Consider the following 25,585-nt stretch of genomic DNA (forward strand, 5'->3'; position numbering starts at 1 on the left):
ATCTCTCTCTCGATCCTTCTCTCGATCTCTCTCTCGATCTCTCTCTTGTTCTCTTGAACTCTTTTTCGATCTCTCGATCTCTCTCGATCTCTCGATCTCTCGATCACTCGATCTCTCGACCTGTCTCGACCTCTCTCGACCTCTATCGATCTCTCTCGAACTCTCTCGATCTCTCTCGAGCTCTCTCTCTCGAGCTCTCGATCCCTCTCTCGATCCCTCTCTCGATCTCTCTCTCGATTTTTCTCTTGTTCTCTTGAACTCTCTTTCGATCTCTCGCTCTCTCGATCTCTCTCGATCTCTCTCGATCTTTCTCGATCTTTCTCGATCTTTCTCGATCTTTCTCTCTACCACTCTCTCGCTCTCTCTCTATCTCTCTATCTCTCTCTCTCTCTCTCGAGATCTCTCTCTCTCGATCCCTCGATTTCTCTTGATCTGTCTCGATCTCTCGACCTCTCTCTCTCGAACTCTCGAACTCTCAATCTCTCTCTCGATCTCTCTCTTGTTCTCTTGAACTCTCTTTCGATCTCTCGATCTCTCTCGATCTCTCTCGATCCTTCTCGATCTCTCTCGATCTCTCGATCTCTCGATCTCTCCCTCGATCTCCCTCTCGATCTCCCTCTCGATTTCTCTCTCCCTCTATCCCTCTTTCTCCACACCTCAGAACTGGGGTGCACACGGGCTAACCACTGTGCCGCCGCACGCTGATTTTGGCTCATCATTAATATTAATATTGTTTTATCCTAACACATGAAGTATTTCTTTACCACTACCAGATGCTCAATAGTACACAGTGTCCCGTTAAATTAATCCTGACTATAATAACAAGCAGCACGGCGGCGCAGTGATTAGCGCGTGTGCGGCACAGTTCTGAGGTCATGAGATCGAACCTCCTGTGTGGAGTTTGCATGTTCTCTCCGTGCTTGTGTGGGTTTACTCCGGGCACTCCGGTTTCCTCCCACATTACCAAAAACATGCATGTCAGGTTAATTGGCCAGTCCAAATTGTCTCTAGGTGGGAATGAGCGACTGTCTCCGTGTGCCCTGCGACCAGTGTTCCCTCTAAGCTGCACACGTGCGCAATTGCGCACTGCTCGGACATTCTCAGCGCACAAGAAAATCTAGCCAGCGCACAAAAATGAGGGCTCCAGATTACTAAATAAGAAGCGACTTAAGTCAAAGTTACAGTGCATGAAGGTAAAAATACGCGGGTTCCCCAGACGTTGTGTCCTAAATGCGGTATTTTGAAGTGGAACGAAGTTGAGTAAAGTTATTAGAGAACCGGCTTCTTTGGCTCGGCTTATTAAAACGAACCGGCTCTTTCGGGTCGTAAACGGCTCTTCGGGTTGTTTTTGCTTCTTTAATCCCAACATGACCAAATATTATGTAAAATTGTGCACAAAATGACTTAAAGGAAGGGGGGAATAGAACAAAAAAGAAAAAAATACCAAAATGAAAAAGTAGTGAAAAGCTGAGAAAAAAGAAACAAAAGTAAGAGAAAAAAAGAGAAGGAAAAATTTAGAAAAAAGCCAGAAAAAAGAAAAGCAAGTAAATAGAGAACAAAAAGAAAAAAGTAACAGCTCGGAAAAAATAAACACAATGAGATTTTTTTAAAGGAATTTTTAAAAAAAGTAGAAAAAAAACACGAAAAAAGAAGAAAAAGTTTGTGTTGCATTCAAATAATTTCCAATGATATCAAGTGAATCTTGTTGCCACTACTTCCACTAAAAAATGTGATTAAGTACAGTTCTGTATCTTACAACCGACTAAATGAGCCCCCAAAAATGTGAATATTATGCGACAAAATATATCAGGAAATAAAAAGAAATATCTTGTGAAAAAATTGTAAGAACAAACGACATTTGTAGGCCGTACAACCTTTGCAATATCACATGAGTCAATTCATTCAAAAGAGAAAAATCATTTTGCATTGCCGGAAACTCAGCAAAATGTAACGTGGTGTCAAGTTTTGGACATGTTTGATAATGATTTAGTTGCCACACTTGGGATTGCTGTTGCTCACTGTTGTTTCAAGCGTTGCTCACCGACTTTGTGAGAACGCTCAGACCCCTGGAAAATTACAGGGAACATTGCCTGCGACTGGCTGGCAACTGCTTCAGGGTGTCCCCTGCCCACTGCCCGAAGATAGCTGGGATGGGCTCCAGCACCCCTGCGACCCTACTGAGGATAAGCGGTTCAGATAATGGATGGATGGATGGATGAATATAATAACAAGATCAATGGATCCACTCTTATTTCTACCCCAACCCAAAAATGAACACAAGGAATGTTTTGTGCTTCTTCTTTCAGACTTCTGTGATTTGAACCAAGCTTCCGTGAAATCTGCAAAAAAAAAGGGATGAAGTATAGAGTTTATATACTTATATAATCATTTTTTTTCTTAAATAGAAGTTTTAACCAAATACCCCTTCCTCTCGCTAGAGGGCAGTAAAGGTGTTAAAGTAGGCCCTGCCTAGTAGTTTGATTTGATGTTATTGCCAGTTCACTACTAAAACTCTTATTTCGTATTTCATTTTTATTTATTTGAAATAAGTATGACAATTGCATGAGAGAGAAGGTCCCCTGCTTTAAAATGTCCGAAAAATAAGTTTTTCATCTTTTGCGGGGGGACGGGCTTGACCGAAAATCAATAGGAAGTGCAGTGTGGTAGTTAAAATCTTATATTTTTTGGGATTTATGTTATGTAATCCGTATTTGACTTTTAAGGGAAGTTTATTAGTATTTTTCCGGGTATTGCGTTTTGTATAACAGAAACGGTAAGAGAAGTACCAGTATATCACCACCAGATGGCAAAGAAGGGTGTTTAGCGCAAGTCTCGCGGGACCTCACGTGATTTAGTGAGACTTGCTCAATCAATTAACCTTAATGCTAACAATTAAATGGCGTCGTGTGAGACTGATATTTATCATCTATTTTGCAGGTGAGATGTATTTACTGGGAACACACTTACTGTGAAGATGATAATATGTGAAAATATGTGTGTAGAGGTTGTTTGTGATATCTGTAAAAAGTGAAATAGTAAGAGTGAGTCAGCCGTTAGCATAAGCAACAAATAAGGCCTTGGGTGAGGTATGCCATTTTATGCTGGACTGGGTTAAGAGTGTGCTGTGATGTTAATTTTTATATTTTGATGCCAAATAACACGAGGTGAGTTGTTTTGGAAAGTACAGTTATGGTGATTTGTTAATTGATTATTGAATAGCTTAACGGGTGTAATAATAATTTTTGTTTTATTGAAATTCCTCCTGAAATATGTTGTATAGTTTTAGTGTAAGTGTCCGGCAATGACGAGTCCAACAGTGCCACCTGCTGGTATGGGGTAAGGTTTGGTTTGGCTTTTGATCTTGTGACCGGAAGGCGGATGCCGTTGGCTAACGGTAAGGTACGATCTTTTGGTGCTCCGCAAAAAGTTAATTTTAAACATTAAAACCAAAGCTGACAAATCTCTCAACATGCACAGTAATGTGATTGATGTTCTCAAGCTGTTTGGTTTTATTTTCGTTTTGTTTCTGTCGCCATTTATGTTAGTTTTGCCGGACGTTGCATGTTGTGCTAAAATACTAATTCCCTTTATAGTGTTGAAAGCCAGCGGAGGAGCTAACCACGTGTTGTGTGTGACTCATTCATTTGCAGGTAAATTGTACCCGTTTTTATACTCGTTATTATTTCTATTTTCTCATATATATAAAAAGGATGATGTTGGTTAAAATTCAGTTTAAAGACAAATATGTTGGATTCATTGTAAACGAAAAACAACACTATACGATCTCCTGTTAAAAGTATCTTGTTAAAATGTATGTAAAAATGTTTTGTGATGGTTGATATTCTATAATGAATTTTATGTAAACTAAAAAGAAAACTATTTGATATGTTTGGGCAGTCTACAGCGCGCTGCTAACGTGTTGAAAGCCAGCAGAGGAGCTAACTACGTGTTGTGTGTGACTCATTCATTTGCAGCAACTGTAATAAAAACCTCATCATCCAGTCCAGCATAAATGTGGATCTTTGGTGGGACGGGTACACCGCGGTTACATAGTACCAATTGATTGCAATGTTATTTTGTATTTAATTGTTAAAACAGTGTCTGGAACTCATAACAAAAAGTTAGCAGACACCAGAACTCTGAAAAGTTGCCTGCCCCATTTTTCACAACTTGAAACTCAATAATCGCAAAGTATTAAGGATTGATAATCAGAATATATAACAGAACAACACTTTAAAATTAAGTTTATTATAAATCTACTGATAACATTCATTGCATGTATATGACATCGCTGCTTTCCATCTGCCATCAGTATGTACCCGTATTTACTCGTCTTCATTCATGCGATGTTCATTGAACTCCTCTTTCCGCGATGCTTTTAATGTACGTTTACGTTTTGTAGCGTACCGTAGTTTTATTTTTGTATTATTTCTGTCATAATATTTGTGTAGTGATATTTTTGTATTGTAGTAATACAACAGCGGTATTTTTGTAGTATTTATGAAGAGTTATTTTCAAAGTAATTCCATAGTAGTATGTTTAGTGATATTTTTGTAGTATTTCTACTGTAGTATTTTTGTGTTACATATATATATATATATTACTATAGTGGTGTTTTTGTAGTATTTAGTTTTGTAGTAATTTTTTTACTATTTTTGTTGTAGTATTTTGTTGTGGACAGACAAAGGGACAATGGGGACAGTGTAGGCATCATTTTGTTTATAAGTAGTAGTGTCTTTGCTATTATATATATGTGTTATTATATTTTGACCATTTCCGTTAGGCTTTTTCATCCAGTCTACTTAACGGGCCAAAATTTTCTTTCAGTTTTTGTATTTTGTTTGAAATTTCTTAAAAATTTAAATGTCCCCCCCTCGTGAAATACCACTCCTAGTATAGGTCATTCACGCAAACTTTACTAAAACCACTCAGTATCTCATTCTTGGGGAATGTTTAGAAGAACAAAAAACAGAGCATTTGTACCTCGTATTATAATCACATTTGAGTAAATTGAAATGATTAACTTTGGCGAAATTACGCCTTATCTTCTGAACATTCGTAAGAAAAGGCGGTGTCATATCGCCAAAGTCAATACTTTAAACATGCAAATGCTTTTTGTTTTACTTTTTTTATTATATTTCCCCCCCCCAAAAATGAGATACGAAGTCATTTTAGGGACACAGCAGGCTAGCCGGATAATATAGAGGGCAACGTGGACCGAGCGTCGGAAAAAAACAAGAGACTGGCTGACCAAAAACATGCAGTAAGCAGCCAGGATAACTGGGAGCCAAAAAAAAAAACAAATAAAAAACGATTACAGTAACAAACAGGTACCTAGCCGGGGAAAAACAATTAGCACAGCAGGCTAGCCTGCTAGCCGACTGCTTACGGGGCTAACCTGGAAGCCTTAGAGGGCCTGCACGCTAACGGGGAGCTATCTGGACATGAAGGGACGAAGTGCGTGTGATCATCGCGATTATATTGATTGCAAGAATTAGCTCAGGAGGTAGAGTGCTCGTCTTGGGATCAAGGGGTCTCAAGTTAGATTCCCGCCTCGTCCGTGTTATATGGCGAAGTGTCCTTGGGCAAGACACTGAATCCCTAATGCCCAGGCGCCTTGCATGGCTGACTCCCTATTGGTGTGTGAATGGGTAAGTGTGAAGCACATTGTAAAGCGCTTTGGGAGGTCTTCAATGACTTGAGAAGCGCTATATAAATGCAGAACATTTACCAGTTACCATTTGATGTCTGCATGACTGACGTACGCAAAACCCCAGCAATGTTTAAATGATCAACTCAAGCCTAGATCACCCCATTGCGGTTTAGGGTGAAAATAACATGTGGAATGATATACAGTGGAACCTGGGTTCTCGACCATAATCCGTTCCAGAACCGTGTTCGAAAACAGACTTGTTCGATCACCAAAATCATTTTTCCCATTAAAAATAATGTAAATCGTTTTAATCCTTCCAACACCCTGAATGTTTAACGTAAACTTAAAGCTAACCCAGGCTAATCGTACGTTCGCGTTAGCGTAATCTTGCGTACGAATGATTACGCTAACATGAACGTGTAAAAATAAAAAGAAAGGATAAAGAAAAGAATTATACATATGATTTCTTACCTTTGTGGTGGTCAGCAGAAGGCGCAGGAAAGATCAGACATTCGCACACCTCTTTCATATTTTGCTATTATTTCTTTCTTAAATGCAATAGTTGTACGCACTACTTTTCTTTTTTCACCTGTAGCAACTTTGCTGCTTGCACTGACTTTCTTCGGAGGCATAATTAGGGGCTAAAACACTTCGTACACCTATATTAAAAGCGAAAGCAAAACGAAGCACGTGATAACAGTTGGTCACGAAAAGAGCGATCTACACCCGTACGCCGTTCAGCATCGCACCCTATCGTACGCACTCACGCATTACCGGCGTTCGAACTCCGATTTTTTTTGACCGAACAGCGAAGCAAGAATTTCTCAATTTTTGGTAGGACTCCGATTTGTTCGAACTGAGAGGCGTTCAAAAACCCAGGTTCCACTGTATCGGTAATACAAATTTAAAACCCATTGATATAATAGTGTTAATAATTCCACATACAAGTTGCACCAGAGTATAAGTCGCACCCCCTGCCAAACTACGAAAAAAACTGCAAAATATACGGTAGCTGGTGAGCCATTAGCCGCTGCGTCCGTGCTTGTGTCACTATAAAAATGTTTTTAGGGGGGGCAATACTTTTGCAAGGCACTTTACGCTCTTTTCCATGCATTTTTTGGCTTACCCTTCTCGTTTGGTGTTAAGCCACGCCACAAAGTCTTTGGCCTTTATTCTATCCATATGGCCCGTCATGTCATTGGTGAAGGTTCCTTCCGAGTGTCTCTTATAGTTCTCGATGATGTTATGTCCCTTTTCCAACTTGTACGAATGCCATCTAGGGGGAAAGAATATAAAGAAATCAGAACTCTAAATTCCACTCATAAGAAAGACGTGACTGGGAATTTTAGTTGCGATCCATGCATGGTAGTATTGATCGATACCGAAACGATACCGATACCTTTTTTAGTTGGAAATGTCATGATCATTGAATAATTGAACTCTTTTCTCCTTGAGTTATATTCTAATTACGATAACAGCAGCGTAAGATGGTATTTTTTTAATTAAATAAGTACAATGCTAACGGTCTAAACTTATGTGAATATTTGTATTGAAACTGTTTCAGAACAAAAGAGTCAAACGAAAAAAAGCAAAAATGTAAACAAATACTGTAAAATAATGTCAACAAAACACAGTATTTTCCATACTTTGAAGCGCACCCAAAAACCTCAAATTTGCGCATTATAATGTGGTGCGCCTTACGATAAACACCTTCAGAAATGTATAATTGCATTGAAATGCTTCTAAAAGCGGTAACCATTTATAAACGAAAAGATTCATTTTAGTTGTGTTCCCTAATATTTCTGTTGTAATCTCATGCGCCTTATAGTTTGACGCGCCCTATATATGAAAAACCTTTCACGAGTTTTTTTTTTTTGAAGGTGCCTTTCTAACCAGGTGCACTTTGTATTCTGCATAATACAATACCTTTGATTGTACAATATTAAGACATGAAAGGACAAAGGACATGTGATTATCGCGATAATTATCGATATCGATCTATAAGAAATACTTTATTGTGAGAGCATTGTCATATTGCCCTGTCATAACCATATTCAGTGTCTGAAACCCGTGACAAAAAGTTACCGGACCAGGGGAGACAACTCTGAAAAGTTGCCTGCCCAGCCATAAAGTTGCCTGCCCCTATTTTTCACAACTTGAAACACAATAAGAAGACTAATCCCCCCAAAAAAATAAAAAAACATTGTTGCAAAGTATTAAGGATTGATAATATATAATACAACAGAACAACACTTTAAAATAAGTTTGTTATAAATCTACTTATAACATTCATTGCATGTATATGACATCGCTGTTTTCCATCTGCCATCAGAATGTACCTATTTACTCATCTCCATTCATGCAATGTTTGCGTTGAACTCCTCTTTCCACAATGCTTTTAATGTACGTTTACGTTTTGTAGCGTCATACATTTTGTTAGCTTCTTTTGAATCTTTCATCTGGGGCTGAGGTTTTGGCTTGATTCCCAACCACTTATCCATTTTTCTTGTGTTCTCCGTGCGTCTACTTTTGTTAAGATTTGTCAATTTAATAGCGCTCTTACTCGTGATATTGCGGAAAGACATTGTCCATTGTGTGACGTCATGCACGCACCAAATTTTTTTTTGGGTCTTGTTGATTGCTATGTTGTATTGAATGGAGCCCTGTTCCTGTTTTGCTTGCTGTTGAGGAATAAATATGCTTAAAGGCTGAACCACAATGTCCTGCTTATCTTCTCACGCATGAGGAAAGCGCACACTCTGACATATCCTTGATAACTTTGGAATATGATATGCAAATGCACGACCTTATAATGCTAGGGAAAGTCCGGAAGCACGAGTATCCAGATTAATAAACGAACCGAAATTCAGAAATCTCCAAACCGAACGAAGATTTGGAAATCTGAATAAAACACGTTTGATTTGCAAAGAAATCTTTTGATTATTTTTTTTTATTAGGGTTGTTGCTAGGTAGATTTGTATGCCCGACGTAAAGGATGCACCCCCCGGGCGTCCGGACAGACGTTATTTCAGACGCTGCCATATTCCTAAAAATAATGTGTTTAAAAGAGACACGTTTTTTTTTACCACTAGTGGTCGCTGTATTTGTAGTATAGAGATGCCAATACTTTTTAAAAATGATCGACCTACTATATTTATTCATAAGTATAGTCTATTGAGTATTGTTCATTGTATTATATATGTTGATGTATGTTGCATGAGTATGGTTTTTGGGGGTCCTTACCTTACTCTGATGGAATCAGCTAGGGATGCAAAGGTAATAATCTTCATGTTGCCTCATGTGCGGCCCCTTCTCAAGATTTCTCAAGTGTGAGTTTTTCCCTTGCCCTCATGTTGGTTTTAGATCAGGGGATGGTGTCATTATAGTATGCAGTCTGTGCAGCCCTTTGGGACTTCTTGAGATAAGGGCTATCCAAATAAGCATGACTTGACTTGAGGTTTTTGAGGTTTTCCTTGCCCTCATGTTGGTTTTAGATGAGGGAATGGTGGAATAATAGTCTGTGCAGCCCTTTGAGACTCCTTGTGTTTAAGGGCGTCACAAATTAATTTGACTTTAGGTTTTTGAGGTTTTCTTTGCCCTCATGTAGGTTTTAGATCAGGGGATGGTGTCATAATAGACTGTAGTTTGCAATTGTCTCTGGTTTGTCCAGCCCTTTGAGACTCTTTGTGATTAAGGGCATCACAAATAAACGTGACTTGACTTGAGGTTTTTGAGTTTTTCCATGCCCTCATGTAGGTTTTAGATCAGGGGATGGTGTCATAATAATCTGTATTAGTCATTGGTCTGTGTAGCCCTTTGAGACTCCTTATGATTAAGGGCGTCACAAATAAACGTGACTTGAGGTTTTTGAGTTTTTCCTTGCCCTCATGTAGGTTTTAGATCAGGGGATGGTGTAATAATAGTCGGTGGTTTGCAATAATCTGTGGTCTGTGCATCCCTTTGAGACTCTTTGTCATTAAGGGCGTCACAAATAAACATGACTTGACTTGAGGTTTTTTTTTAGTTTTTCCTTGCCCTCATGTAGGTTTCAGATCAGGGTATGGTGTCATAATAGTCTGTAGTAGTCATTGGTAGGTGTAGCCTTTTGAGACTCCTTATGATTAAGGGCGTCACAAATAAACGTGACTTGGCTTGAGGTTTTTGAATTTTTCCTTGCCCTCATGTAGGTTTTAGATGAGGGGATGGTGTCATAATAGTCGGTGGTTTGCAATAATCCGTGGTCTGTGCAGCCCTTTGAGACTCTTTGTGATCAAGGGCGTCACAAATAAACTTGACTAGTGCACATAAAGTGATACCACAATCCGATCGAATTTGAAAGTTATAATGTAAATATATTGTTACGACACACCAGCAACATTCTAGCGATAGCTAAAATGGGACGATAGTATCAATTTTAAGACAATAGTATTAACCCGATCCAATTACTCGTTAAGTATGGATATTTGGTCAGATCTCCCCACCCTTATATTAGGCAACGACAAACATAATGACCTAGTCAGGTGACTCCTTGTATCCATCACGACTTCCATACTGCTGGAAAAGAAAATGGGAACGATCATGCACCAAATGAGAAGGATCATCCTCCTATCGCCTGTCGACAGAACACAGACATTTTCTTACGCTAAGAATTGTTCTTGGATCACAAATGCGGTTTGGAAGAAAACCTACCTGGTGCAGCCATAAGTGAGCTCCAACCTTAGCTGAAGAACATGAAGCCAGTGAGAAGTTCTGAGAGGGGGACATCTGGTGACTTTATAAAGGCAGCAAGTATCCTTTGGGGCCCCTCCCACAGAAGATGACACTTCCTCATTATGGAGGATTGGAAACTCGGTGACGTGGTGTCACGTCCACGCGGGTCAACGGTCGCAACTGGGACAGGCTTTTTTTGACAACAGCAGGTGTGAGGAAACAACTGCGTCCTCCTTTATGAGTCTGATGGGTTTGGCTGAGCCATGGTGGGCTTAGGCTGACCAATTAAAGTAAGATGTCACTATTATTGTAACGTTATTCTTCAAATTATAGTTTTACAGAAGATATGTGTACCGTATTTTCCGCTCTATAAGGTGCACCTAAAAGCCTTTATTCTTTTTAAAAGCTGACCATGCGCCTTATAATACAGTGCGCCTTATATATGGATCAATAATAAGTCGCAAAGTCTTGCAACTAAGGCAAGCAGCCGCCGACTCGATTTTCCCCCTAAGGCGAAGTAGTTCGCGGTGTATGCTGGGATGTTTCATTTCCTAACCAATGTGTCAATCATCATTTGAATCAGTCACTATTGGTCTCTCAGGAGCTGTCCTCTCGTGGTTCAAATCCTACCTCTCAGATAGGACACACTGTGTTAAATATGGTGAAACGACATCTGAGCCCTTTAATGTTACCTGCGGTGTTCCGCAGGGTTCAGTGCTCGGCCCCCTACTTTTCAACATTTACATGCTTCCGTTAGGTGATATTATTCGCAAGTACAATATCAGCTTCCATTGCTATGCAGACGACACTCAACTATATCTTCCGTTGGAGGAATCTTCCACACTAAACTGTGGAAATTTGGAGGCCTGTCTCACTGAGATAAAAGAGTGGATGTCACTCAACTTCTTGCGTCTTAACTCTGAAAAGACTGAAATGTTAGTCATTGGTCCTTCTAAATGCCGGGACTTATTCTCAAAAACTGCTGTGAACATTGACAAATGTCACATCACACAGAGTGACTCAGTTAAAAATTTAGGTGTCATATTTGACCCTGAACTATCCTTTGAGATGCATGTAAAACAAATTACTAGAACTGCCTTCTTCCATCTTCGCAACATTGCTAAAATCCGTTCAATACTGTCTCAGTCTGATGCGGAAACATTAATTCATGCATTTGTTACCTCCCGTCTCGATTACTGCAATGCACTACTCTCCGGTCTCCCGAAGTCCAGAATCAAGTCTCTTCAGCTAGTACAAAATGCCGCAGCGAGGCTCTTAACCAGGACAAAAAAGTACGATCACATAACACCGATTTTGGCTAACCTGCATTGGCTCCCAGTTAGCCAAAGATGTGACTTCAAAGTTCTCTTAGTATTGTACAAAATCATACATGGACTTGCTCCCTCTTATCTTTCAGATCTGATCTGCCACTATGTCCCGGGCCGAAGCCTACGATCTGAGAGTGCTGGTCTTCTGATGATCCCGAGAGCAAAGAAGTCCTCTGCTGGTTCGAGAGCGTTCTCCATCCGGGCACCGGTGCTGTGGAATGCTCTTCCCCCTGAGATTCGATCTGCAACCTCAGTGGAAATGTTTAAATCTAAACTTAAAACTCACTTCTACTCCATTGCATACGAATAACCTACTCCTCTTGTCGGTTGAAAATAGTTTGTGTAATATAGTGTAACAATCTGTGAAGCCCTTTGAGACTCTTCGTGATTTAGGGCTATACAAATAAAAATGACTTGACTTGACTTGACTTAAAGTTATTCGGAGGTAAAGGGGGCGGATCCTTTTTATCATTTACAGGCTCGCATAGGCTAAAGGGGCGAAACAAAGCCTGCAATTGGCCGAAAAAGATGAGCGTGAATCACACGTTGGTTGGGTTGCACTACGGCATAGAGAAAACATTTTTTACTATTCTGTATTTGTAAATATTTTACTCTCCTGGATTTATTACACTCACTGTTGTAAGAAGACCATGGTTACGTATCATTAATGAACGTGACATCTTTCATGTCGGGGCGTACAACTTATAAAACGTTTTATGCCGATCTCCAAATCTTCGTCCGTAAAGGAAATTTCAGAATTTTGGTTCGTTTGTCAATTTGCATACTCGGCAGCCAATCAGAAGCCTGCATCGAAAAACTTCGTGCTTCCGGACTTTCCCGAGCGTTGGAAGGTTGTTCATTTGCACATCATTCTAAAGTACCGTAAATTCCGGACTATAAGCTGCTACTTTTTTTCCTAACGTTCAACCCTGCGGCTTATTCAGTGATGCGGCCAATTTATGTAATTTTTCTAACGGCTGCCAGCGGCGCTCGACTACAAAAGGTAAGATTAAGACTGCAACTTCTTAGCTTGTGCACAAATTAAATTAGCGTAGACATATCCTCATCATGCAAATTGCAAAAGGCACGTGACGCAACCTTTAAGCTAAACGCAGTCGAGCAGCCCGATAAAGAAGGAAACATAGCTACCGCATGTAAACTTTACTTTGCGAGCGTGATGTTAGCATGTTTTTGTATAAAAGAGAGCGTGGGACGACGTCTATATGACAAAGTCTCTTTCTCATAATGGGGAAGACGACTTTGATGACCTCAGTTATAAGAAGGAAGATGAGGACGGTTTTCCCTACTTACTACAAGTACGGCATGTTTTTTAACAGAGCTGTTCAATGTGTTGCTAGTAGCGTTTTGCTACTTTTCACAGGCACGGTTTGGGATGAAAGTTATATTATTATTAAAGCTTTGAAAACTCTCGGTGTACAGTCTTTCTTTGTAAATATGTGTAACCCATGTATAATATGTATTTGCAACTGTATATCTTTGTAATGTATTTATTTGTATTCATTTTAGACACTTATTCTGATGTGTTTTGCACGGGTGAATGAAAAAGGAGGGGCGGAACAAACGCGGGTTGCCGAATTTAAGTGAGGACCGCTAAAGGTGAGGGACAGACAAGGAAAGAAGATGGGGTAAAAAGTTGGTTAAAGAAAAAGGAATTGCGTGAGTAAATGTGTTCATTTGATATATTTTTCCCACCCTTACCTTTGGAAATATACACTTTTTTCCTTGGATTACTTTCAACGGGACCCGGACTCTGCAGGTCTGCATCAAACCTTAAATACCGGTATCATTTTCTGTCCATTTTGCCAGCTGTGATTTTTGGACTGTGGACTTTAATGAAGGACAATTAGTTTCAATCGCGGGACTTGAAGTCGGGTTTGGGTTAATTTTATGTTTGTGTTTAAATGTGGGCGCGTGCGGCTTATATACATGTGCGGCTTGTGTATGTACAAAATCGGTTTTCCTCTTAAAATGTGGTGGGTGCGGCTTATAATCAGGTGCGCTTTATAGTCCGGAATTTACGGTAAGTATGTTTTTAGCTTAGATTTAAACAGTTCTACTGATGTTACAGAACAGTATTACTATTATTACTAAAACAGCTTTTTTCCATTTTCGCAATATTGCTAAAATTCACTCTATGCTGTCTCAGTCGGATGCGGGGATTATAATTCACGTGTTTGTTACCTCCCGTCTCGATGACTGTAATGCACTCCTCTCCGGTATACCCAAGTCCAAAATCAAAAGCCTTCAGCTTGTACAAAATGCTGCAGCGAGGCTCCTAAATAAGACAAGAAACTTTGATCACATGACACCGATTTTAGCTAACCTGCATTGTGATTTTAAGGTTCTGTTGGTATTATACCAAATCCTGCATGGACTTGCTCCCTTATATCTTTCAGATTTAATTTCCCCTTATGTTCTGGTCAGGAGCCTTCACTCTGAAAACGCTAGTCTACTAGTGATCCCAAGAAGAGATCCGCAGGTTCGAGAGGGGCTTCATGGTCATGGGCCTCTTGGCTGCATCTCTGATCAGTCTTCTCCTATGATGAGCTATAAGTTTAGGGGGATGGCCCGATCTTTGTCGATTTGCAGTGGTCTGATCCTCCTTCCATTTCAATATTTTGCTTGCACAGTGCTCCTTGGGATGTTTAACGCTTGGGAAATCTTTTTGTATCCAAATCCAGCTTTAGACTTCTCCACAACAGTGTCTCGGACCTGCCCGGTGTGTTCCTCGTTCTTCATGATGCTCTCTGCGCTTTAAACGGACCTCTGAGACTATCACAGTGCAGGTGCATTTATACAGAGACTCGATTACACACTGGTGGATTCCATTTCTCAACGTTCGTCATTTAGATCAACATTGAATCATTCAGAGATCCTCCCTGAACGTCTGGACAGAGTTTGCTGGACTGAAAGTAAAGGGGCGGAATCATTTTGCTCACCCACTTTTTCGTTTTTTATTTGTTAAAAAAGTTTAAAATATCCAATAAGGTGTGTTCCACTTCATGATTGTGTCCCACTTATTGTTGATGCTTCACAAGAAATTTCAGTTTTATATCTTGATGTTCTAAGTCTGAAATGTGGCAAACGGTCACAAAGTCCAAATAGTTTCACAAAGCCACTGGATTTGGGAATTTTTCTTGCTGCTAATGATTTGGACTACTCTTCATTTTCCTTTTTTTAAAATGCACTATTTTTCATTGCACTGTTATTGTAACTTAACCTAGTCCTTAGAGACTGGCCTATGTAAAAATGTTTTCCCTATTCATCCTGTTTATCCCTTTATAGTCTTTATTACGTTATTACTCTGAAGCGCCTTGAGCGTTCTCCATCCGGGCACCGGTGCTGTGGAATGCTCTCCACCCTGAGATCTGATCTGCAACCTCAGTGGAAATATTTGAATCTAAGCTTAAAACACACTTCTACTCCATAGCATATGAATAACCTATACTTTTCGTGGACAATATCTCTGTATTATTTGTGATTGCAACATCCTTTGCTGTCTGGCAATCCTGAAAGGGGAATGCTACATGTGCGGTCCCTTCTCAAGGTTTCTTCATTTTCCTCATGTTGAGGTTTTTGAGTTTTTCCTTGCCCTCATGTTGGTTCCAGATCAGGGGATGATGTAATAATAGTCTGAAAAATAGTCTGTGTAATAACCTGTGCAGCCCTTTGAGACTCTTTGTGATTAAGGGCTATACAAATAAAAATGACTTGACTTGACATCCAATGTTCCACCGAGTTATAAATATAATTCAATTCAATGTTTGGAAAGAGAGGTCCTGTAAAAGTAGGCGGTCCTAAAAAGATGTGTGCGCCTTTGATTCATTGTGTGTGTTTGTTTTCGTCTGTGTTTTGAGAAGAGTTCTTTGCGGTCATGCACTTTGGTCATTGAAGTGTGCATGGTGGCGGTCGCAAGGATCACAGGCTATGTCGGGATACCAATTATTTTTTGACAATATCTTCAACGTTTCCGGTAGCGTGGCCCCTGCGGTGACAGTGAGCAACATGCTACAATGACAACAAGTGCTTTGAGTTGTGAATCATCAGGGAGCAGTTTTGAAACGTTTATCTGTTTTGTCTTCACTGGGTTGTTGTGGTATTAAAGATGACCAGGGTTGGGTCGGCTTACTTTAACTGGATTACTTTCAATGACTTTTGGATGACTCCAATACCAAATATGCAAATAAAAGACAAAATAAACTAAATATGAATACAATGACTACATTTTGTGCAGGCTTGGGGAGTAACGGAATACATGGAACGGCAAAAATGATGTTGGCAAGCTGTTTGGATTTATTTTCGTTTTGTTTCCGTCGCATTTTATGTTAAATCAAAGAGATCAAAGCCAGGAGAGAAAGCTTACCACGTGTTGTGAGTCATCATTTGATGATGTTGTAGAAAATAAACTTGCATTTGTAGAATAGATTTGCGTACATTTAGAAAGAAATGTAGAAAGACTTGCTTACAGTTGGGAGAAATGTTTACATCTCGGGAAGGTCTCGAAGGACGAATTAGTATAAACAATCCTCCTCAAAGGAGGACAACAGATAACGGCAAAGGGCAAGGTGACATAAACTGGCATAAACTCAAAAACACTTCCAAATAAGGACGGAACCCTGGGCATGCACGCCTTCAGGCGTGAAAAGGGACGGGGCCAAACCGGATACACGTGCTATGTTGAAAACTATAAAGACACACGCATATCTTTGATTCGCTGAGTCTCTTGTTGAAATTGTGTATCAATAAAAGAACTCCCTCTTATGTCATTTTGATTCCTGCATTTCTTTGAACACGTATGAGACGATTCAACAAATTGGTCTTATCTTCAACAATATTTAGTTTCTTTTGTCTTTTATTAGCATATTTGGTATTGGAGTAATGCAAAAGTCATTGAAAGTAATCAAGGTAAAGTAACCCTACCCAACCCTGAAGATGACCTAACACAGTGCTTTTCAATTATTTCCAGTCTCTCCACCCTACCATAAACCTCCCTCCAGTTAAAATTTGTTTTAAGTAGACCTCTGCATACCACGGTATTCTTAGTAGAATTAGGTGCATGCTCTTCATAGACAGAATTCTATGACCTCCTTCTTTTTGAGGTTTGGGTTGGCGTGCGGACTTTAGAAGCAGGCCGAACTGGTAAAGATAAAAGCAGATCGGTGCAGCGTAAAATAAAGTCGGTTATTCTCTGCTGCCATCTCTATGCATTTCTTAGACGCGCTTCTTATTTCACATATTTGGAGGTTTGGGTTGGCATTTGGACTGGATTTGAAACAGAACTATTCTTACTTTCGCCATTTTCATGCTACTCTAGGAAAAAAAAGGGGATGATGAGCATGAAATCACTCACCACCAACCTCCCCCCTCCCCTTTACTGTTTCCTAATATGTTGCGCCCCGAACAGCTCTGAGAGTAAGATAAAAGCAGATAGATGCAGCGTAAAATAAAGCAAGTTGGTTACTTTCTGCCGCCATCTCCATGCATTTCTTCGACGCGCTTGATTAAACTGTTCTTATTTCATCTTTTTGGAAGTTTGGGTTGGTATTTGAACTGGATTTTAAACAGGCCTATTCTTACTTTCGCCATTTTCTGTCATGATTTGCCAATTGCCCTTACCTGCGCTCACTCGTCCAGCCCCAACCGCCACTCGTTCCCTAATTAGTTCTCTTCCTATTTGAACTCGTCATTGTCGTTCACTCCTTGTCAGACCAGCGGAATATCCGCACATACAAGGCAAGCATTTTTTACTCTGGCTTGCAGTCTGGTCCCGACCTGTTCCCGTTTCCTGCTCGTCTGTCCCTGGCTTCCCGATCGTCTCCGGTTACATGACTTGTCCTGATCTCAGACCACGCTCCGTTCTCCCGTCCTGGCTGCTCGACTTGCTTCCGATCTTTGGCCACGCTACGTTCTCCCGTCCTGGCTGCCTGACTGGCTTCAATTAAACCAAAATGATATATAAGGTCCCTATTTGAAGCACTTCATTTGATATTTAGTTTTCAGTAGTTACAGTAGTTGTATTTTTTAATAAGTGTTTTTTTTAGTGTTTATGTAGTTGAATTTTTGGTCAAGTTTAGTAGGTTTTTTTGTAGTTTTATTTTTTTTTACTTTTTCTGCAGTAGTTTTCTTGGTAGTTTTTCCATAGGAGTATATTCTTAGTTTTTCTGCGGTATTTTTGTTGTATAATGATAGTAGATTTTTGTTGTTGTATGTCTGTAGAATGTTTGTAGTATTAAAGTACTTAAATGATTTCAGTGTTTTTGTAGAAATACTCTAGTATTATTATTTTTTTTTTTGAATCTTTGTACTATTTGTGTTGTAGTATTGTAGAATTTTTGATGTACATCTGTGGCATTTCTTTGGTAAAGTATTACTGTAGTTTTATTTTTGGAGTATTTTTGTCGTAATTCCATAGTAGAATTTTTGGAGTATCGCGCTAGTTGTACTTATGCAGTATTTCTGGTGTAATGCTTCCATAGTAGTATTTCTGTAGTAATATTTTTCTGATAGTGTTTTGTATTATGAAGTGGTATTTTTGAAGTATTTCTGTAGAAGTATTTTTCATGTATTTACAAAGCAGTATTTTAGTAATATTTGTATATTTTTTTAAGAATTCACATAGTATGGTTTTTGTCATATTTCTTCAGTATTTTTTATAATATTACTGTAGTTGTGTTTTTGTAGTAATCCTGTTATAGTATTTCTGTAGTATTTTGTATCATAGTATTTTTGTAGTATTTCGATACTAATTTTTCTTTCCCGAATGAAAGCAAAATAATATAAAAGGTCCCTGTTTTTAAGAACTATATTTGATATTTAGTTTTGTAGTGTTTTTTATAATATTTCTGTAGAAGTTTTTGGTAGACAGTTGGTTTCCAAAAAGTTAACCCCTCTTTAGGGCCCCCTAGCGGTGGCGGGGCTCTAAGCAGCCGCTTAGTTCACTTATGCCTGGAGTGACTCTTCAGCATGCGATGACACTTTGTGTGGGTTAATAGCGCCATCTACTGGATTTAGAGAGTGATTGCGGAAATGTCAAGTCAAGTCATTTTTATTTGTATAGCCCTAAATCACGAAGAGTCTCAAAGGGTTTCACAGATTGTTACACTATATTACACAAACTGTTTTCAACCGACAAGAGGAGTAGGTTATTCGTATGCAATGGAGTAGAAGTGAGTTTTAAGTTTAGATTTAAACATTTCCACTGAGGTTGCAAATGTCCCTGTCCCTTCTTCAGTCAGGGTGGAGAAGGATGGGATAGAAAAAAAAACAGAAACTATAAAATATATGTCGTGATTCAGACATAGTAGTCATTTCCAACCAAACTAACAAATAATTGTTATAATAATGAAAGATATGATCTTCTCAAGTGATCAGGTGTCCATTTTATCATGTTTATCGACACACAACCAGTGTTCCCTCTAAGCTGCGCGCGTGCGCAATTGCGCACTGCTCGCACATTCTCAGCGCACAAGAAAATCTAGTCAGCGCACAAAAATGAAGGCTCAAAATGACTAATTAAGAAGCGACTTAAGTCAAAGTTACAGTGCATGAAGGTAAAAATTCACGGGTTCCCCTGACGTTGTGTCCTAAATGCGGTATTTTGAAGTCGAGCCGAAGTCGAAAGAAGTTGAGTAAAGTTAGTAGAGTTTGTCGAGAACCGGCTTGTTTGGCTCTGTTCACTAAAAGGAACCGGCTCTTTCGGGTCCTAAACGGCTCTTCGGGTTGTTTTTGCTTCTTTAATCCTAAAATGACCAAATAGTATGTAAAATTATGCACAAAATGACTGAAAGGAATGGGGGAATAGAACAAAAAAAGTAAAAAATACCAAAATGAAAAAGTAGTGAAAAGCTGAGAAAAAAAGGAACAAAAGGAAGAGAAAAAAAAGAAGGAAAAAATTAAAAGAAAAGAAAGAAATGTGCGTATTATTTTAAAACATTAACTGTTAAAACATTATCTGTTGGTTGTTTTTGCAGTTTTTCAATAATGTCTGTGTCTTTGAGATCATTCGTTCACAGCCTCTAACACTGGAGCATAAATTGGCCTTAAGTCTAAAATTGGGACTTTAGAGGTCTATTAAATTTTCTTGACAAAAAAATGCTCACCGGGTATACAAATGAAGCACATCAGATCGAAATGTGGAAAAACGATGTCCTTCAGTGGCTTGCGAAACTAGAAGACAAATCTCCGTCCCAATCTCAGGTCTTTTGCGGACTCCATCAGGTTTTCTTCAAGAATGGTTCTGTATTTGGCTCCATCCATCTTCCCATCAATTTTAACCATATTCCCTGTCCTTTCTGAAGAAAAGCAGGCCCAAGCCATGATGCTGCCACCACCATGTTTGGCAGTGGGGATGGTGTGTTGAGGGTGATGAGCTGTGCTGCTTTTACATCAAACGTAACGTCTCGCATTGTTGCCAAAAAGTTAAATTTTGGTCTCATCTGACCACAGCACCTTCTGCCACATGTTTGGTGTGTCTCCCAGGTGGCTTGTGGCAAACTTTAAACAACACTTTTTATGGATATCTTTAAGAAATGGCTTCCTTCTTCCCACTCTTACATAAAGGCCAGATTTGTGCAGTATATGACTGATTGTTGTCCGATGAACAGATTCTCCCACCTCAGCTGTAGACCTCTGCACTTCATCCAGTCTAATCATAGGCCTCTTGGTTGCATCTCTGATTAGTTTTCTCCTCGTATGAACTGAAAGTTTAGGGGGACGGCCTGACCTTGGTCGATTTGCAGTGGTCTGATTCTCCTTCCATTTCAATATTATTGCTTGCACAGTGCTCTTAGGGATGTTTAATGCTTGGGAAATCTTTTTGTTTCCAAATCCAGCTTTAAACTTCTCCACATGTTACTTGGACCTGCCTGGTGAGTTCCTCGTTCTTCATGATGCTCTCTGCGCTTTAAACAGACCTCTGAGACTATCACATGGTGCATTTATACAGAAACTTCATAAATGGAATCCACCTGTGTGTAATCATTGTTTGTCATTGAATCATTCAGAGATCCTCACTGAACTTTTGGACAGAGTTTGCTGCAATGAAAGTAAAGAGGCTGAATCATTTTGCACACCCATCTTGCTGGATATTGAACTGCCACCCAGGGATGTGATTTGACCGAAGTGAAATTATCTGAAAATTAGGCGGGGGTCTGGGGGCCGCGGGCACCCAGCTAGGTCCAGGGCAGTGCCCTGGTGGGGGGACAAGTCGGGCGAAGCCCCCCGGAGCACATGGGTTTTCCGTGTTTTTAAGTACTTTCAATGCACTCAGATGACAAAGAAATAGACAAAACAACAGCATCAATTTTCAATGTATTTTGAACTATCCCATATAAAATGACAGTTTAAGTCAACTCAAAATCAGTCACATTAAAAAACATTGGACTGCCTTTGCTTTTAAAAACTATCACTGAGAATATCATCATATCTAACTCATGTGATTACTAAGTTAACACATAAATCATGTTGAAGAGTTCAAATTTCATGAACAAATAATTGTATCATGACCAAATGAAAAGTAACTCATATTAGAACATACCACAAATGTCTTTGTTATAGCAGAAGATGTTATCTATAAATGAAAGTACTGTAGTGGGTTGTACATAATTCACCCACGGAACCATTGTTTAGTTAGCGAGTTCCTAGGGGGACTCTTAATTCGGCCGGTTCTAGCCACTCTCGTGTTTGTTTTGTTATTGCCAGTTTAAATGTCATTAAAGCAGCTTTTGTTGGCACCTTTGTTTGACACTCCGCCTACGACTCCCGTCTCTGCTCGCTACATTGGATCACGTCGGGGTCACCAACATTTGTAGATAATTCCTTCTCTAACCAGTCCGATCGAAACTTGTTTTTTACGATCTTAGCAATTTCTTTAACTCGCGGAGCATCTTTGCGTTCGATCTCGGACATCTTTCTTTAAACACTCGGCAAAAACGTGCGAGAAATGAACAATGGCATACTCCTACGCCTTTATAACAAGCGCGTTTATTGGTCAACACGGAGACTTCAACCAATCGCAAGTACGTTTCATTTCAGTTACGGAAACACTAAAATGGAATGCTGTCGAGACGAAATCGTTTTTTTTACCAATTAAAAAATCGGAAATTTTAAAATTTTATTTTTGGAGATAAAAAAAGCGGAATTCCGCGAATAAGCGGACAAATCACATCCCTGTGCCACCATTTCCGCCTGCTGAATCACCGACCCATCGGCTCTTGGACCACGACCTCAATCTCTGGTGGTGTAGATAGTTGCCTCAATATCTGACTCCACGTGTACCAAACGCTGTGTCATGATTACTGATGTGACTCAGCTGTGCCCGCTCTTTTGGCGCCAACTGCCGCGGGTTCTGATTGGCTCCCGATCAGTACTTGTACCCAGTCCTGTCCGTCCCCTTTTGTCAGTCCGTCTGCGAACCTCAGTTAACACTAGGCAAGCCTTTTCGACCCTGACTCCCACCTGTCCCGTTTTTTTGCTCCCGTCTGTCCCCCGTCTTCGACCCGTTTTTGATCCTGACCACGTCTACTCTCCCATCCCGGCATTCGACCTCTTTTTGTCCCGGACCACGTCTTCTCTCCTTTTCTGGCTTCCGACCCTGTTTTTGCTCTCCTCTCCCAGCTACTGACCCATTTTTCCGTCCCCAACAACGCCATCGCTTGACACGGAAGATCCACTCCCGCATTCGGAGCACAATCCGAGTATCCGGGCGACCTGCTTCCAGCGTCCAGCTATCGTGGGCGCTATGCTTTATCTTTTTTTCAATAAAACTTGTGAGCAACGCAACGCAAGTGGGTCCTGTCTCCGTTCTGGTTTTCACACCATGTCCGAAATAAAGACCACCGCACTTCTCTTTTCTGTATTCAGGGAGCTTGACGAATAACAGCTTTTTAAAAACGAAATGAAACAATAAATTAGTCCGTAGCAAACATTTAAAAAATGGCAGAAAATGTCATGATTACCGATGTGAATCACCCGTGCCCGCTCCTTTGGCGCCAACTGCCTCTGATTGGCTCTCTGTTCCTATTTAAACCCACTCCTATCTGTCCCCTTTTGTCAGTCCGTCTGCGAACCTCAGTTAACACTAGGCAAGCCTTTTCGACCCTGACTCCCACCTGTTTTTGCTCCTGTCTGTCCCCCGGTTTTGATCCTGACCACGTCTACTCTCCTTTCCTGGCTTACGACTCGCTTCCGACCCCGACCACGTTTTTGCTCGCCTGTCCTGGCTACTGACCCGTTTTTCAGTTCCCGAAACCGCCATCGCTCTCTACGGATACATCCACTTCTGCGTTCCGAGCGACCTGCTTCCCGCGTCCAGCAATCCTCGGATCGTGGGCGCAACCCTTTCCCTTTCTTCCAATAAAACTTGTGAGAAACGCAACGCAAGTGGGTCCTGTCTCTGTTCCAACCTTGATATAAAAGAGGCAAATATACTTTGAACAGGAATGCTGCTTTATTGGTGATAAAAACTTCGTGCTCAAATGAAGACAATCTTTCATATTTTCTGGACAAGAAGTTGTGCAACACACCAGCATTGTATTGAATATCATTTCCCCTAACGATTTCAACCATGGAGAGATGACAAACCAACAAAAAACTTTGTATTTTTTTCAATTTTCTCACACGATAGGGTCAACGGCCATTGTGAATGGACCATGCAATCGAAAAAAAGTAAAGTGACGAGTCGTATGGTGAGCGTTGTTTACAAAAATAAATTTCTGAGAAAAAAAAAAGGTCGAGAAAGTGAAAAGGACAAGTAGCAAAGACAAGCTGCTTTTTCACAAGCCGAGGGAGTGACTCATACGGATACGGCACTAGAACGGGACATTGTGGATCGAGTTGAAGTTGTTTTCATCATTTTTATCGACACAAACACGCTTGAATATTGAGATGATGAGGTGTCCGTATGGCAGTTTAGACCAGTGTTTCTCAACTGGGGAGTTGGGACCCAAAAGTGGGTTGCGGACCCCCTTTTTAGTGGGCTTTTCTTTGGCAAAATAAGACCTGAAGGGGAAAAAAAAAAAAAAGGTCGATGACTATCCCTAACAATAGACGACGATAATGCCCTGCTCGATTTCGGCACGTTTGAGTGGGCCCACATCTCATTTTATTGTGATTTTGTTGGTTTTATTTCCTTTTTTCCCATGAAGGTAAGGAATAGTGGGAAACAGTGACAACCAGGATTGAGTTGAAAAAGAAAATGATTGCCAAATATGAGAACGGTGTCGCAGTGTCTGCCACTGAAGCGCTGCTGGAAGGTACAGTAAATTGTTTAAAAATGTAAGGTTTACATTTTTTTACCATTATATAAATCTTTATGAACAACATAATTAAATAATTAACAATTTTAGGTACACTTTATTTATATTTTGAGTTCCTTTTAGTATGTGGCTATTTTAAAGTACTTATTGTCATGTTTACCAATGTGATTCACCTGTGCCTGCTCCTTTGGCGCCAAATGGCTCCCTGTCCCTATTTTAACCCACCCCTATCTGTCCCCTTTTATCAGTCCGTCTGCAAACCTCTATTTTTCAAGGCAAGCCTTTATTCGACCCCCCACTCCCGCCTGTCCAGTCTGTATCTGGCTGCGACCCGTCTTGATCTCGACAGTGTCTGTTCTCCCGTCCCGACTTACGACCCGTTTTTGATCTCGACCACGTCTACTCTCCCGTTCTGGCTTATGACTCATTTTCCACCCCGTTTTTGCCCTCCAGTCCCAGCTACCGACCAGTTTTCCTGTTCCTGAACCAGCCATCGCTCGCTACGGAAGATCCACTTCTGTGTTCGGACCACAAGCCAAGTACGAGAGGGAAGACCGGATCGTAGGCGCACCCCTTCCTCGTTCCTTCTTTATACAAAACATAAAAGGAGCAAAAAAGCTGCCAAATGTTACGGTTGCCATGGCGCCCAATTGGCCCCGCCCGTGTGGCGCCGGCTGCAGCTTGTTGACGGATTGGCTTCCCCACTAATTAAACTCTGTCCTGTCAATCCCCTGTGGTCGGTCCGTCTGCGAAGCTGTTTTTACACGGCAAGCCCTTTTTTCGACCCTGACTCACGCCTGTCCCGTTTTTTTTTGTTCCTGTTTGTCTCCCGCCACGACCTGTTTTGATCTGTACCACGTCTGCTCTCCCGTCTCGAATTACGATCCGTTTTTGATCCCGATCACATCTGCTCTCCCGTCCCGGCTTACGACTCGTTTCCGACCCCGACCACGTCTTGCTCTCCCACTCCCGTCCTCCGACCAGTTTCCCGTCCCTGACACCGCCATCGCTCGCTACGGGAGATCCGCTTCTGTGTTCGGACCACAAGCCGAGTACGAGAGCGAACGCCGGATCGTGGGCGCAACCCTTCCTTGTTTCTACAATAAAACCCGTGGTAAACGTTACGCAAGTGGGTCCTGTTTCCGTTCTGGTCCTGACACTTATATTACATGTAGGCTTTGACGCGAGCATATACTTCCAGTCGTTTTTGGTTTTGAAAACTAAAAATACGTAAATAAATTCTACTATCCCCGCTTCGAACCGCACAATTCTTTCATTTGATACATTTGTAAAAAAAGGACATATTTCTTGATTTGGGGTAGAACGATAGGTCCTGAAGTCAGACCAGGTGAGAACCACAGGTTTAGACTCCACGTCCCTGATGCATGTTGCGCTAACTGGCTACAACCGGGACTTCACCATGCAATCTTTGAAGCGTTCTTCTTGTTTTAAAGTGTGGTAAACATCTCAAAAGCAGAAAAAGGCACATGCCATTGAGTGGAAACACATGAAACAAAAAAAAAGAAGCTCTTATGGCACAGAGTTTGCTCGTGGTGGCACGGAAGAGTCGGAAGGAAAGGGTGCACAAGTAACACCGGCTGATGTATTTCTGGAAGAGG

At 40.6% G+C, this 25,585-nt stretch overlaps 1 protein-coding gene and 1 long non-coding RNA gene across 3 annotated transcripts in view; one reads left to right on the forward strand and one right to left on the reverse strand.

Moving 5' to 3' along the window:
- The window catches only part of LOC148368622 (uncharacterized), a 94,962-nt gene that overhangs the window by 38,177 nt on the left and 31,200 nt on the right, over nt 1-25,585 (forward strand). The window lies entirely within an intron of this gene.
- Nucleotides 1,388-10,950, reverse strand: LOC148368623 (pro-glucagon-like). 2 transcript variants are annotated; one of them, XM_088330604.1, is made up of 4 exons: nt 10,343-10,950; nt 10,166-10,265; nt 6,780-6,929; nt 1,388-2,339 (listed from the first exon to the last, which is right to left on the reverse strand). In XM_088330604.1, exons 1-4 carry the CDS (start codon nt 10,353-10,355, stop codon nt 2,303-2,305), a joined length of 300 nt encoding a protein of 99 aa, XP_088186730.1. In that variant the 5' UTR covers nt 10,356-10,950; the 3' UTR covers nt 1,388-2,302. The 2 variants fall into 2 exon arrangements, with proteins under 2 accessions (XP_088186730.1, XP_088186731.1); XM_088330605.1 differs by lacking the exons at nt 10,166-10,265; nt 10,343-10,950 and adding an exon at nt 8,897-9,327.

The sequence above is a fragment of the Urocampus carinirostris genome, chromosome 3, assembly GCF_059441175.1.
Source record: "Urocampus carinirostris isolate Australia breed hairy pipefish chromosome 3, RoL_Ucar_1.0, whole genome shotgun sequence".
Lineage (NCBI taxonomy): Eukaryota > Metazoa > Chordata > Actinopteri > Syngnathiformes > Syngnathidae > Urocampus > Urocampus carinirostris.

Bases quoted from the DNA above. Each gene is read 5' to 3' on its own strand.
- LOC148368623 (XM_088330604.1), bottom strand. The intron at 6,930-10,165 runs GTCATTATGTTT...CTTTCCCCCTAG, and splicing joins ACAAGGAGTCACCTGACTAG to ATGGCATTCGTACAAGTTGG. The intron at 2,340-6,779 runs GTAAGCCAAAAA...TTTTTTTTGCAG, and splicing joins CTTAACACCAAACGAGAAGG to ATTTCACGGAAGCTTGGTTC.